Source organism: Bactrocera latifrons, unplaced genomic scaffold, assembly GCF_001853355.1.
Source record: "Bactrocera latifrons isolate USDA-ARS-PBARC rearing strain unplaced genomic scaffold, ASM185335v1 scaffold_107, whole genome shotgun sequence".
Classification (NCBI taxonomy): Eukaryota; Metazoa; Arthropoda; class Insecta; order Diptera; family Tephritidae; genus Bactrocera; species Bactrocera latifrons.
The window spans coordinates 734,758-750,898 of record NW_017534486.1 but is presented as its reverse complement, the minus strand read 5'-3'; the positions used below and the strand labels follow the sequence as shown (position 1 = coordinate 750,898).

Below are 16,141 nucleotides of genomic sequence, written 5' to 3'. Positions count from 1 at the left end.
CTTTCAGTGATGATTCCACAATACTAAATCTCCAACAAGCAATAATAACAATAAATACACAAATAATGAACATGTCATTAAGTTTATCTTTCGCTGATTGGGCGAAGTAAGATAGCAAAAGATCATAAAACCAAGAAGTAGCAAGCCGCGACCCGTTCACTACGAACAGATTTAGAACGGCATAGTGTCTTCCATCGCGAATGAGTTCAGACCAACATAACGAAACATGGAATCAGATACTAAAACGGAGCCAACAAAAGTTAGTCCTTTAAGACTCAACACTGTGCGGATTTTCAGCTTAGCCAGTGCTTTACTCCTCTCAATGATAGTGACAGTGACATGCATCAGTTTTCTAATGAGTTATGAGGTGGCCACTGAGGTATCCAGTATAGAAGACATACCCTATTGGAAGGACAAACTGCCGCCGGAACAGCAGTTATGGTACGACGAAGCAATTGAAGAGCTACAGTTGGCGTTGAAAAGGGACTTACATAAGCAGCTAGCGGAAAATGCGATCATCTTCGTGACGAGTGGCATTGATACGGAGACAATGGCCGCAGCGCGTGCATTGCTGGCGAATCGAACCAAGCCACAGCCAGCGTTGAGTTGGGAGCGATTTCCACATCTCGGCAGATTGAAGGTTCCGTGTCAAATAATTTTTTTTTTTGTTTGTTATTGTGCGTAGTAAAGAGATAACTCTACATTTTTAGAATAGTTGCAGCAACACCGATCTCTGCGATCCATTCACCGTGGCCAGCGCCATTTTCAATGGTGTGCGTTCCAACTTTCGTGTCGGTGGACTCGACTCCGGGGTGTTGTTTCGCGACTGCGCTGCTGCGTCAAATGTCAGTCATCACGTGAAGAGCTTAGTAGAGCAAGCGCAGGAGGTTGGACTACGTACCGGGTTCGTGACGACACGACGTGTCACCGGCGCCAGCATGGCGGCGCTATATGCACGTACACCGAACACCGCTTGGGAATGTGATGCGGCATTGCCGTTAGCAGCTAGTGCGGCCGGTTGCATTGACGTGGCGCAACAACTGATCAAGAGTGCGTGCGGTCGAAATGTGAACGTGATTATGGGTGGCGGACGACAGACGCTCGTCTCGAATGTGCCGAACACGGTTTGGGATCCAGTCGATGAGACAACTTGCAATTCGCAGGACAAACGTAATATCATAAGCGATTGGCAATTGTTAAATGTGAAGTTGAAGCGCGACTTCGCCGTCTTGTTGAATAGTGACGACTTGCGCGAGTTGAATGGTACTAAGGTCGACTATGTCATGGGTATTTTCGCAAACAACAACTTACAACACACCAATGAAGTGGATGCACGTAGGCGCCGCGTACCGCAATTGTCGGCAATGATAACGAAAAGTTTAAACGTCTTAAAACGTAAAAATAAGAGATATCTGCTGGTTGTGGAGAGTGGCGTCGAGTCCACAGCGAGTGTAGATAAGCAAATGGGCACTCTCTTGCAATTGAATGATGTTGTGCAGCAGACGTTGGATAAAACTAGGTGAACAATTTGTGAAAGTACTTTCTTTGCTTTTTATAATTTTTATTTTTGCTAGTGGAAGTGAAACGCTAGTTCTGGTGCTCTTCACCAACGGCAATTATGTGCGTAATGCAGTCGAAAGTAGCGCTGAAACAGATGCTACGGCTAATGTAATTGACTTTGGGAATAACGAAAACACACCTATAGAGCAAAGTTTGTCCAATATGGCCACGGAAGCTGTGGTTTATGCAAAAGGTATGGTCTATAGAAGACATACGACTCTTGTTCAATGTAAGGTGATGATGTTTGATTTAGTTTTCGGACAGTTTCATATAGATTAGGTTAAGTTAATTTGACAGGCCAAAGAGTCACGCATATACCATTTTTTATTTTGCGATATCAGATGGAGTTCAGTTTTTGGATGCCTGCGCTGACGCGAATTTGTGAATTTTAACAAACTCTGTGGCCTGACTATCGATATCTCATCCAATGTATTATACCATTATACCACGGGCACCTCAGATGCTTACATTGTAGTTTTGCCAACGCGGGCCAAGTTCACCAGAGCTCCTGCTTTAGACATTTCCTGCAGTCTTTTCGATTTGTCAACGCCATTCTGCGGGCGTGTGTCGCCACCAGACAGTGATCAGTTAGTATTCCGATCATGTTTCCACAAACTCTTCTATCAAGTACCAAAAAGAATTGTATGTACTTTCGATCTAGCATTTTGTACAAGATTTTTGCAGTTTTGCTGCCGGGTAGTTCGTTCCATCGGGTTTTGACTTTCTTTGCCCTGCTTCTGTCGAGAACGACGTATAGACAATGCATGGGTTTCCCAATGTTGATTACGTTTTCGGTTTTTAGACGTACACTATTTCCTTGCCCTCAATGCCTTTGTGGCTTGGCACAGGAGAAGTGAAGTTGCTTGGTTCTGGCAACACTTTTCACTGCTACCCTGCTTTCCAAGACACTTCTGGGCAATACAGTTCCATATAGCTCAACATTTATGGTAATTTGTTTCGGACTACCGACCCTAAGCTCTCCTTATGATGAAACGGCAGCCCGGCTTACTAACCTTCACTTATTTCGCTAACTTATCCAACTCCCTTGATTATGGCGGTACTTTAACACCAAAAATATTACGTATCTTTGGTATAATAATCATAACAAAGAATTAGAATGAAAGGACGAACGGTAATTCAAGAATTTGGTACTGAAAATGAAATAGGTTGATGCAAAACTGAAAACAGACCAAGCAGTTATATGGATCTATAAATCGATTTGTGTCTTAAAAGAAATCTCATTAAAGTTCATGAAAATAACTTCTGTCTTCAAAATTAAATTTGGTTTTCATATAAAATCATTTCCCTCTTCTTTGGCAATACAATTGAGCTTTGGTCTGGGTCGAGAACACGAAACTTCACCAGTTATCTTTATCCTTTGCGAGGCCACGCCAGTTTTACATCCATGTGCTGGCAGATCCATATGCACTAGGTCTTTCCATTGGATGTATGGGCGTCCTTGCTTCCTTTTTAAACGCATGGGTCATAAATTGAAGGCGCTTATCACTGGAATAATGGTTTCTCATACTTGTAGCCTTACCAGCGCATTTCTTTGATTTTTATTTTACATAAAATATTAATGAGTATGAAAGAGGCACAAACGGATTACAAAAAGTATTATATTATATATATTTATTAAAAGTCCGTAACCCAGCCCTCCTACTACATGTTGAAGCAGATTAGTATACATTTTCCTCAACAATCGGCGATTGACGTGTATCTGAGACTTAAGCCCGAAATCTATCGAACTGAACTGTGGAACTATCGTGGTGTACCTCTTGCTCTTTATATAATTAATATGCGACAGAATGCTATTTACCCTACTCCTTAATTGTGGCTGTGACTCTGTATGTAATAATTCCTAACCAGAAGGTATTCTGACCATTTTTTTTTTTCATGTCTTCACTAAGTCGGCAGAGCATCTACAGATTTAAGTGAGTGATGAGTTCTTTCCTTCCACTTCCAAGTAAATATACTTTAGATTGATTTAAGGAATGCTCCTTTCTTGATCCATAGCTCTCTCCTTCCCAATTATAAAGATGGGATGATGAATCGTTCGAATATCAGTTTAAGCTGCATTTAATATCCTTAAATTTATTACTGTCTAATACCTATATTGAGGACCTAATTAGTGCCTAACCTCGCTATCAATAGCATCGAGTGTCTTTGAGATAAGACTGGTTTGGTTGCCAGGCCACAGCGGAATCGCAGGAAACTGTAAAGCTGATAAGATAGCAAGAAAAGGTACTGTAGAATCGCTCTTTCTTCTTTTCTATGTCCTCATAAAGGACTAACCTAACCTAACAATGGCACTATGTCCCTTTTCTATTTGTAAAGAGAGCTTTTGGAATAGAGTATGATGATACAGTTTTGAGATATGTGGGGAATTCAATAACATACTTATTGGGATATACACCCCCCTTTATGGAATCATGTTTAAAATGTTTTTAACTATATTATGGACAGAACTATATTACAATTTAAGCGTTTTCTTCCGATGTAAAAAATATCTGAGCTACATATAGTTACATTATTCTTGTCTCCGTTATAGGACCACGGTCTTACCTGTTACATGGCGTTCACGAGGAAACTTACATGTCGTATGTCTTATCTTATGCGTTACAAATGGGTCATTTCAAGCCAAACTCCGATGCCGAACAAAGACATAGATAACTGGTGTATATACAGATATACATATTAGCAGTTTTTATTAAATCGGAAAAATCAATGATCATTACAATAAATACTCGTATGAGTACATATGTGTGTTTGCATATATATTTTATTTAGCTAAGGAAAAAATCTAAAATTCAAAACTATCTAAAACTTTTGCACATTATTTAACACTTACGCAATACCTCTAAATATTACCATCGTATGCCGTTAAGGGTACCGCTACAGCTGCCGTGCCTGTCGTTGTCGTTTCCCGGGTTGTTGTTGCGGCGGGTAGCCAGCTGAAATGCCGCGGCACCGCATTCAAACCATTCGGCGGTGGTCCGGCCGCTGCCGTCGGCAACTGTGACAATTCTCTACTCAGCGTTGTTGTTGTCGTTACAGTGGTACCGAGTGCGATGCGCGGCACAGGACGCACAATGTTGGGTCATTTTGCAATTAAGGCGGTGGGCGGCGGTACATGTGGTGGGCGTGGCGTGAAGGCACCCGCTGCAGCAGTTAGATTACGCAAATGATTCGCCTGCACATACTGGAAAGCGGAAGAGTGATCCAAGTGCTGCGAGAGATACAATTCACCCAGTGAGTAGAAACGTCGTTGATCGAAGGCGGGAAAGGGAAATGGATTGAAACGTTGCGGATAAGGTTTGATCGTGTGTGGATGGGCGACGCCAAAATGCTGTGATGCCTGTGTGTGTGGTGCGCGTGGTGCTGGTACTGCAGCCGTCGCGTTGGTGAAGGGGAAATGGTTTTTCGTTTGCTGCATTGGATGTGGAAACACTGGGTTTGCAATTGAGTTGGAGTTTTTGAAGATGTCCAACGATTTGAGATTCTCCAATATCTGATGGGAAGCTTGATGTTTCTTCAGATAAGCATGGCTGTAATATAGTAAATATGAGTTTCAAAACATAAAGACAAATATTTGGAAGTGCTTTTTAGCAGAATGCTAATATAGTTTCATTATTGGTATTTTTATGTGAAAATATTTCTTCTTTATTAGAAATCTACATATCTACCTCTGTATGAAGTGGTTTGACCGAATTTATCTATTTTTATTACTGTTGACCACCATAATAACGTTAGATTTCTCCTCTAAATTCTCTCACATTTTTTCTTATGATCTCAGATATCTATTACAGAAAGTCTGCGGAACGAAAATTTACAAAAATTCGTGAAGACAGACTTTAACCCCAAACAGGTCCGACCTAACAATTTTTGGTATGAAACCTTCACATCTCTGCTACAAGTATTACTTAAAAGCATAGACGGTTACCTAGTGCACAAAAAATAGTAAAACTTTGAGTTTCAAAATTCTTAAATTATTCCTAAAATTCTATGTCGTCCCATCAAAGTAATCTCTATTGGAACTAAAATTCTTGTGAAAACGGTTTTACCAATTCTCGGAAAAGTTGTTAAGGTCATTTTCCGGATTAGTCTTCAATGCGGGTAGCGATTCACATATAATGTCTTCAATTGACTCAAAGCGGTTTCCCCGAAGCGATCTATCGAGTTTGCTGAGTAGCGAGAAGTTACACGGAGCTAAATCAGACGAATACGGTGGTTGTGGTATAATAATGCATATTGTCGCAGTATGCGACGGTGCATTAGAGGTGGAGCGAAAACAAAGGGTTGTCGGCCCATAATTCCGGCAACCTTCTAATAGCTTCTCGCAAATGTAGAATAACACTCAAATAATATTCCTTGTTGACAGTATGGTTGGTCCAAAGGAATTTTGAGTGCACCAAAGCTCTTTAATCAAAGAAAACTGTCAACATAACTTTGATTTTTGACCCGCTTTCACGTGGTCTTTTGAACCGATTGTGGCCGATTGAACGTCCGTTTCCGGGTCAGGAGCATAGATCCAAGACTTATCACCAGTTATAATACGTTTCATGATCATCCTGATAGCAGAAAAGCACTGTTTCACAGACGTTAACACAACTAGGTTTTTTCGAAAAAATTTAGTGATTTGGGAACCAATCGAGCTTTCACTTTTCTTAGAACCAAATTATCTTTCAAAATGATTTTCACTAATCCTTTCGAATTTCAATGATGCCAGTAAATTCTTTGTCTGTAATTCGTCGATTCTCAAGCAGCAATTCCTTTATTTTATTGACCGTCCTGCACGTGGTTTGTCGTGAACGCGTTCCCGACCCTCTTTGAATAATTTGAACCTGTCAAAAACAAGTGCTCGCGACAAACAATTGTCACCGAAAACCTTTTCGAATATTCTGAACGTTTCGGCATCAAAAATTTGATTTCTTCTTGGTTGAATAATTTTACTCATCGTAAAAATCTCCGAATGTACTATATGTATACAGAAAGACAAGCTTAAACTAAACACCAATCATTATTTTGACGTGGCATTTGGTATAGATATAACTGACAGTCATACCAACTTAGAAAAATAAATTTCGATGAATGAGATTTCGCGCGCAATTTTAAACTAAAAAATCTCAGTATTTTTTGCCCACGATGGTAAATCAATTTTACTCAGATCCATTTGCTTACAGACCCTTTTTGGTTACATTTCTTTAACTTTGTATCTTACACATCTGTTTGAACCGCTGATATCGGACCACTACAGCATATATCGGAATCAAGTACTTGTATGGAAATTTTTTTCATTTGAAGAGGTATCTTCAAGAAATTTAGTAGAGATTATTACCTGAGGCATCGCTACAATCTTCAAAGATATTGTTTGTTTTGGAAAATGTTAGCTTATAGTTGCCATACATACTGAACGATGAAACTTTTGTATTTGTCAAGCTATTCTTTGAAAGTCCTTCTAAATTATTATGCAAGGTAATACTATTATTTCTGAATACATATCTTGTTTACCGATAAAAATTATACTAAACATTTTTTACACCATTTTCTACTATAAAACACATACTAGTGAAGGGTATAATGGTTCGGTGCAGACGATGTTAACTTTTTTCTTGTTTAAATCATAATTTTAATCAAGAAAATTCCAAACTTAAATTTTAATTTCACTTACCGTCGGAAATGCTTGCCGCACTGTGTACAAGGATAGACCCCCTCCGCCCCTTCGTCCGCGAGATTCATCTTCTCATACCGCATACCAGCCGCCGCTGCTGCTGGTTCGTTCAAGTGTCGCTTCTTACCCTGTCCGCTGCTCGCCATTAACTCCGACTTCGGCTTATGCCAACGACGATGTGAAGCCAAATTAGCGGGACAATTGAAGACCTAAGGAAAAATAATAAATAAATTGTTTGCCTAACAACTGACTGCCGCTCGCTCCACCCACCTTTTCGCACTCAGAACACTTGTACTCGATGTGTACGATGCGTGGACAACGGTGTTGCGCTAGCTGGAATGCATCATCGTACAGCGTACGGCACAGCTGGCATAAGTAATCGCCAATTTTGTTGTCGATGCTGGCCAAAATCGCCTTAGCTTCTTCGGTGATTTCGACCACATTGAAAGCCGGATCAATGTCACCTTTGCGCACCACCAACTCTTCGTCGTCGCGTAACTTTCGTATAATGGTGCCGGAGACGGGACTGATGGTCTCCTCATCGAGCGTCTGATGATGCTTACGCAGCTTCATGCGTTTTCGCTCCGATTTATGCGAACGTTGCTGATGTGGTCGTCCAAAACTATTAGCTTTCGCTGGTGACTTTTCCACATGTACCGCTGTATTGGGTTCACTGAAGTTCGCCTCATTTATTGCTGTCAATACGGTATTTGTTGGTTTTCTAGTCAGTAAATTACTATCTTGCGTCTTCTCCACATGAGGTACTTGAAAATCTTTTTCGAATAACTTCGCCAAACCGTCGATGGCACGATGATGTAACTCCTCATTGTCATAGACGAGTTTGTTGCGTGTCAAAGCTTTGCCGGACTTTGCAATCTCCTCCTCCAGCTCTTGACACTGCAGACGCTGTGTGAAATTGGCGCTATTGAGCGGATTTAAGTCGTCGTCGTCGTCGTTGCTCAGTATATCGACATACACCTCTTCGTCATCTGCCGGCTCCATATCCTCATTATCAATGCTTTCCCTCGCGCAACGATTCTGACTTTCATTACTGCTGGCATCCGCGTACACTGTTGTTGTTGCTCTGAAATCAGCCATCCTGTTCGTCAGCATAACCGCAGCTTCTTCATCTTCGTCATCGTCTTCGTCGTCTTCGTCGTCGATTTCTTCGTTGTAATCGTGTGAACTGACAAGTGTTTCTTCCTCATCCTCGGTTAAGACAATCGTTTCATCGTCCACGCAAATAATGGGCAATGGGCTTTGTTGTGGCGACCGCTGCAGTTCATTCGGTTGTTGCTGTGGTCCGTGCTGCTCTAATCTTGCTTCATGTGGTATGGTTGGTATTGTGGTTGCTTGACTTTCTGGAATTTCTTCAAAGCTACTCCTCATAACGTGTAAATTGTTTTTATATCTGTTAGACGATGTTGTGTGTGGCATCGGATATTCGTCGTGACGACAGTCGTACGCTAACGGTAGTTGAGCTAGGTAATTGCTACCAGCACTAACTTCCTTGGCTGTGTGTGTGGATGAGGGTCTGCCAGTTGATGATAGCAACGGTGTTAACGGCGTTTGTTGATTTGTTCCCATGGCGTGCGGTCGCCAAAGGTAATTCTCGTCTGACATTAATCTTTGACGCTTTCGCGGCGGTGAGGGTGTTGAGGGTGGCGTAATCGGTATTAGATTGGCAGCGCGCAGCGATAAGTCAAGTGGCGAGAGCAGTGTGGCAATTGATCGACCGAATTGGGGAAATGTTTCATTGATGTTGGGCAGAACTTTGCATTCTGTATATTGTTCGTTCAACATTTTTCGTTTTTCTTTGCTCAGCTACGTTTAGGGAGAGATTAACAAGATGTTGACTTTAAAACTGTGAGCCGAAGGTATTTGTAACCAAGTGCAAGAAGCTTATGAAGGATCCTAGAAGCGTTGTCAAAATCGTCCGTCGTTACAATGTAACGGATAAATTTATATTTCTAGCGAATATTGTTTGAGGACCTACAGTCATTGTAAGTAAAAGTCTGGCTAAATTATAAAAAAGTAATTAATTTGGAGTACCATTCGCAAATTCTGGGACTGAAAAATAATGACAATCAAAACAAAATAAACATCAATAATATCATGTGGTAGGTTGCATGAACAATTAAGAACTTCTTCATATGAAGTATACCAGAAATGACAGATCCTCAAAAATTAGAAAACTTCAAGACACACCTGACGTTATACTGTCAGCACTTGGATGAGTTTCGGAATCGTATTAAAATCTATTGCTTCTGAGAAAAGATGCATTAAGGAATGGAATGAAATGAGTAAAAAATCATACGATAAAAGTTAATCAACTTACAAGTAGATTGTATAATATGTAAGTAAAAGACTTTAAGTCCTTTCGACGGTTATTCTAAAATACACGCTCACATTATAGGACTGCCGGATCGAGAAGACTGCAGGAAATGTTTAGAGCAGGCTACTAGTGAAACAATGCAGTCGTTATGCAATTGTTCCGCATTGACAAGACTACACTGTAAGCATCTGGGGTCCCCACGGTATGATACACTGGAGGAGGTATCGACAGTGAGGCCGCAGATTCTGTTGGATGACTACTCCTTTTGAACCTGCCAACTCAACTCCATCTGGTTTCGTAAAGGACCAAAAAATTGATTAATCTAACTTAAGCTTACCTAATCAATTATTAAACAGTAGGTAGTTTGCTTGCGATATCTCAACTTCTTTTTTGATATCGGAATTCAGCTAGCTCCTCATAACAAGATAAAGAATCAAGGAAAAACTCTAACTAGTAATTGGAGTACTAAATAAAGACTGATGCACGCTATCCTTATCCATGATCTACGGACGATATAGAGGAAAATCTGGAATTTCAAGTTTCAACTGTGTAAACGCTAACGACGACATCTCATTTCTTGAAAGAAGAATATTCTGATTTTTGGCTTAACAAAACTTAAAATTATATAGTATAACTATAGTCCATGCAATATCATGTAATAAAACTGAATATGCTAATTAATTTTTTGTGGACTAATATTATCTCTAGAGGTTATCAGAGCTATTTTAGATTAAGGTAAATTGTTACGAAGTTATAGATAGATATACCTAAATGATCAGCATAACGAGCTGAGTCTCCGAAATCACGGATTTTCGCGAATTGTTATTTTTTGATGTTGAAATTATGACTAATACAAAATGAGTTAAATTTGATCTAACACAAAAACTTGAAAAATATTATTAATCTGTAGAAAAGTTGCTAAGTCCGCTATGGAAGCTTTTTTTGTTTTTTTTTTTTTTTTTGTGTGAAATTTGACAAAATGGCGGCGATTTGAAAAAGTATCGATTTTGGCTCTTTTTTTCGAGAGTTTTTCGTAGAAAATAATTGGAAGATTTAAGAAAATTAAAAATTTTTTATCCAAATTGAAACTAGATGTCTTCAAAACTCTGTCTTTGAGAGTAGAAACTGTTTTTAAAGAGACCATTCTCATTTAAAGAATGGAATCACTATGTTTTTCAGTTTTTTGGTGTAATGCTGCAAAAAGATTGATTTTTCAAAAACTTCACACTAATTTCTATGTCTGTATATAGGCGAACTAGTCCCTCAGTTATTGAATTGAAGTTTTGTCCACGTCCTTTTCTCTCCTCATTTTTGGCGGTTGCGACGGGACCACTATTGCATCGAGCTTTCATACAAACTAAACGATCGGAACGATTAAGGCAACGGTGCAAGCTGCGAAGAAATTATTAAGATTGTGTCATTATTGAATATAACTGCCACACAAACTGACCGATCAAAATCAAGTTCTTGTAAGGAATAACGAGTTTCCATAAAATATCTCTGGTTGTAGAGAAGGCGCCCATATATTCCTGTCCTAATTCAAAGCATTAGTAATTTAAGGTAAACATGGGTTTATGAGTTTCAAAAATTCGTATTTTTCATTGTCTTATAATTCTACAACACCTCCAGAATATTGTCCTAATTTTCAAATTTATCTCAGTAATAGTTTCGAAGATACAGCGTTGAGAACTTGTGCGTTCGAGGCTGGCTAGGCTAAGTGCGCCGGCTATAAACGCTTTTTTCTCGAAACTGTGTTTTTGTGGTCTGTTGGCAAGATGTCTCGTGAACTGCTCAACCCGATCGTTATGAAATTTTACACAGATCTTTGAGATCAAATCTTAAGACTTGGGCGAAGGATTTTTATTTCGATTACAACTATTTGAAAAAAAAAAAAAATTTTTTGCGAAATTTGAATTTTTTTGTAAAAATGTCTGGAAAAACTCCTATCTTCAATTTTTCTTCGTCCAAATTCTTAGTTAAGGTTTTTAACTAAAAAGCGTAATTTTTTCACTTTAGATGATTTTATAAGTAGTTATCCTGGGGTCACCGGAAATGGAGTCGGAATAACAGAGTTTAAAAAACTTGTTTTTTTTTTTTAAATTGCAGAATTTCTTTGTTAATAGTAATAATAAACAAGTAAGGAAGGCCTAAGTTCGGGTGTTACCGAACATTTTATACTCTCGCATGATAAAGTGATAATCGAGATTTCATTATCCATCATTTACATATTTTTTTCTTTTGCTGTAAATTAATTAGACTAGATCAATTTGTGTACTTTGAGTATTGAATTGTATTTTCATTTATTTTAAATGTGTTGAAAAGTTATAATCCGATCACGACAATTTTTCCACAAGGGATACCTCAGCTCAAATACCGTATTTGTGTAAAGTTTTATTCCGCTATCATCATTCTTTCCTAACGTATATTTTTTACAGAGAAAGCATCATATGGAATTCAAAATAGCGTTATATTGGAAGAAGTCGTGGTTGTGAACCGATTTCGTACATATCATCAGGGTGTTAAGAAAATATTATATACCGAATTTCATTGAAGTCGGTCGAGTAGTTCCTGAGATATGGTTTTCGGTCTGTAAGAGGGCGGCGCCATTCCCATTTTCAATTTTTAAAAAAATCCTGGGTGCAGCTTCCTTCTGCCATTTCTTCTGTAAAATTTAGTGTTTCTGACATTTTCTGTTAGTCGGTTAACGCACTTTTAGTGTATGGGAGGTGGGCGTGGTTATTATCCGATTTCTTCCCTTTTTGAACTGTATATGGAAATGCCTAAAGGAAACGACTCTATAGAGTTTGGTTGACATAGCTATAGTAGTTTCCGAGATATGTACAAAAAACTTAGTAGGGGGCGGGGCCACGCCCACTTTTCCAAAAAATTACGGCCAAATATGCCCCTCCCTAATGCGATACTTTTTGCCAAATTTCACTTTAATATCTTTATTTATAGCTTAGTTATGACACTTTATAGGTTTTCGGTTTCCGCCATTTTGTGGGCGTGGCAGTGGGCCGATTTTGTCCATCTTCGAACTTAACCTTCTTATGGAGCCAAGAAATACGTGTACCAAGTTTCTCAGTTTCTCATGATATCTCAATTTTTACTGCAGTTACAGCTTGCACAGACGGACGGACGGACGGACAGACAGACATCCAACTCTACTCGTCACCCTGATCACTTTGGTATATATAACCCTATATCTGACTCTTTTAGTTTTAGGACTTACAAACAACCGTTATGTAAACAAAACTATAATATTCTCCTTAGCAAATATTTTATTTTTTATATGCGAAAAAAATTTTGAAAAAAGGCTGTCTGTTAGCCGAGGAAACCTATGTAACCTCTTAAGATAATACGGTCGTTTTGTGGGGGAAGCAGTCTCCATGTAAAATGTGTCCTTGACAAACATTTTCCACCAAATGGGAATATAATTTTAATCAATAATTTTTTTCCCAATTATAGTTTCAAAATTGGTTATTTGAAATGGGGTCTTTCATAAAATTGAGAAAACTATCTTCTTTTATCAATCTTTATCAATTGACCATATTTTTTGTAGAAACTTTTGGTGCATAAATTAACGACTAGTTTTAGTTTCGAAAAACGTAATAGTTTTCAAAATATTTCAACACTTTTAAATGAAACTGCTGAAAAATTTATTCAACAATTTTTATACGTAAGAAAACATTTAAATAAAAGTATTTCTTCTCTACTCAATTTATAGATATCTATAAGAAAGGACATATGGATAATCCAGACTACAGCAAATACAATTTTTTTAGAATTTTCTTTGTTGCAAATTAGTAATGTTTCAACTTTTACAACTTTTTAATTAAGAGTTTGAGCAAGTCCTTGCATTGGCTTATAGTCAATTTTATTCTCTGTCGTGAGGCAAAACTAAATTGGTAGAAGAAACCAAAAGTCGCCTTACAAAAAAGTTATAAAAATGGTCGATCCTCTTTTTTTTATCATTAACACAAAATTCCCAATGACAGTTCAGTTCTATCCAAATTTATATTGTTGTCAAATCATAACTTTTTTTTTTAACTATATTTCCTTCATTAACTTTATAACATCACCATTATTTTCGAAAGAAGCACTTTTCTTCGTAACTTATTTTATAACATACTTTTTTGAATGCAAGATATTCTCACTCCGAAATCGCACTCAACGCCATTACACCACGAATTGCTGCTGGTTTTCAAAACTTAGCAGCAAACACTTAAAATTGAAATCAGTGTTCAGTTTCAGAGGCAAAAAAAAAAAAAAAACTTTTCCCAACAGCAGCTTTCTCAAATATAATATATTTTTTAGTACTCAAGAAACTTTTGCACTGCTTTATCGCGCCGTTAGTTAGTAGTACCGCATGCGAGCGTCCATCAAAGTAAACTGATTGCCACCAAATATTGCGTACGTTTGGGTCACCTGTCGCAATGTGTCAAATTGAGTTTGAGAACAACAAAAGCCAACAAAGAAAGGCAGGCAGCCAGCCAGCGAGCGAGTCAACCAACCAACAGACGCACCCACCACAACCTCCCAACTCCAAGGACACGCATAAAGCCAACCAACTTTCAACCAAACACACAAGCGTGATGCGCGCTTAACGGCACTCAAACGCGCCATCTCACTCGCACGCTACCGATGCGTCAGTGAAGGCATGCCGAGCAATCCGCAACACCCCTACCCATACGACAGGGATGATTGGATCGTTGATTTACCAAGCAAGCAACCGCCTGCCGCTGTAGCATTGCTCTACATCATCCCCCGACGCATTGTGAGCATAAATCACTCAACCACCCCCACCACCCAGCGACGTTGGTCACCCACTATCATTGCAGCGGCTTGAGTCGTTCGCTTTGCGCATGCCCGGCACCGCCCTCTGCAGTGGTAAGCTCTCCACCAGACATTCCGACTGGACTTGCAGACGGCCCCGAAATCCATTGAATTCGGGATTAAAACATGAAAGCAACAAGTCGGCGTAGGAATGCTGCCTTGTAGCGACGGCTCGGTTGGAGGGAGTGCTGGCACGCCCCTTTCGCTTTGTTCGCTCCGGTTTTGTTTGCTTTTGCTGTGCATAGTTTCACTTTGTGGCGCAAGTCAGTTTACCAAAAGGGAGCCGTGGTGGGCTCAGTGTTGGCTCGTGGCTGAATGACAACGTTATTGTTGCTAGTGTACAAAGTAAAAAAAAAAAAAAAACACGTTAAAATAAGAAAAGGATTCAAATTGAATTACATTTTCATGCAGTCCGGCTTTGGTAAGGTAGCTGTGGGTACAAAATATTCTTTATGCGTTCTTTCAAAGGATGCATTGTTATTGGTCTCTGCCCACATTGCAACTTTCAAAGCTATGTTGCTGTAATGCAAGATTGATTGTGGAAGGTGGAGAGTTATTTGCGGTTTTTGAGTGTGTGGCGTGAGTCCGTATAGAAGAGGCTGTTCCCGTTGCTAGCATTGAGATGGAGTGAAATTCAAAATGGTGGAAATCACAGTGAAAAAAGGAAAATGATCAAAGTGCATTAAGCACGAATGCCTTCGAGATTAGTTCGCTCTTGAATACGTCTGTACTGGCGGTTCGTGTGTGAAGCTTACTTATGCATGTTTTAAAACGTATGTTTTGCGGACGTAAAAGAACTTTTTGGTTTAATCAAAATGCCTAAACTATATAAAAGGCACCATTAAATAGTCGATCTCGCATTTAAGTTTTAAATCTTACCTCGTAGAAGCTACAGTTTATATTTATAAATATAAATAATATAAACGATTTTTGGGAAGAATTCAGTTAATGCTGAACGGCATAGGAATCCTTTTAGATTGGTGATTATGACTTCGAAAGGTGAAGAAACTTTAATTTTCTCTAAGGGTTAGGTTATCTCTTTTATTCAGAGAAAAATTAAGTTTGTATAGAGCGTCAATTACACGAGTTTTCAGTGAGTTTGGAACTATGATGTTATGGGCTGTATCTTGCTAATTTTGTTTGATAAAACTTAAAATGATAGCAAAACTTTCCTTCGCGTAGGATTTTTGTATTATTGTAGGTGTGTAGGGGTTAAGCTTTCACTATTTACTAAATTGAGAAAAATAGCTGTACGTGTTGGAAATTTTTTGTAATCGGGACAACATAAATACTGCGCAGACTCTAAACACATCAGTCATTACAGATTTATAGAGTAGTCTAATGATTAACGAGCTTGAAAAAGGAATATTTAATGGAGAGCTTTTTCATACCAATGCTGATACTGTTAGCTAGTACAAATCATTCCGAATATTGAATACGTAAGTAAGGTGAGCATTCCGTTACCTTCATATGATGTTTTGCAAGACTACCCAACGGAGGTATAAACAAAAGGATTTCTAAAATAAACCAACAGACCTGATTCGAAACTTTTAACGGGACTTCTTCGTTTTGTTTTGTCACTTATTTTCCTCGGCCAAAACTTTTGTAACTCAAATAAGGTCCAAATGCGTTCGAAAATTGTGGCATAAAAGCAAACAATGTTTCTTAATATTTTGAAAGCTTCTTCTTCTTTATTGGTGTAGACACTGTTTATGCGGTTATATCCAAGTTTAGGACAC

The 16,141-nt window shown here is 38.8% G+C and overlaps 2 protein-coding genes across 2 annotated transcripts; one reads left to right on the top strand and one right to left on the bottom strand.

The window, feature by feature from the left end:
• The first annotated feature begins 201 nt into the window (after positions 1 to 201).
• On the top strand, positions 202 to 4,330 carry LOC108970578 (alkaline phosphatase 4). Its single transcript, XM_018936045.1, has 4 exons — positions 202 to 640; positions 711 to 1,519; positions 1,575 to 1,753; positions 4,112 to 4,330. The coding sequence occupies exons 1-4, from the start codon at positions 227 to 229 to the stop codon at positions 4,231 to 4,233; spliced, it is 1,524 nt and encodes a 507-aa protein (XP_018791590.1). The 5' UTR covers positions 202 to 226; the 3' UTR covers positions 4,234 to 4,330.
• Positions 4,331 to 4,660: 330 nt separating this feature from the next.
• On the bottom strand, positions 4,661 to 13,746 carry LOC108970398. Its single transcript, XM_018935739.1, has 5 exons — positions 13,699 to 13,746; positions 8,343 to 9,055; positions 7,502 to 8,255; positions 7,232 to 7,440; positions 4,661 to 5,108 (listed from the first exon to the last, which is right to left on the bottom strand). Exons 2-5 carry the CDS (start codon positions 9,032 to 9,034, stop codon positions 4,661 to 4,663), a joined length of 2,103 nt encoding a protein of 700 aa, XP_018791284.1. The 5' UTR covers positions 9,035 to 9,055; positions 13,699 to 13,746.
• Between the last annotated feature and the right edge of the window lie 2,395 nt (positions 13,747 to 16,141).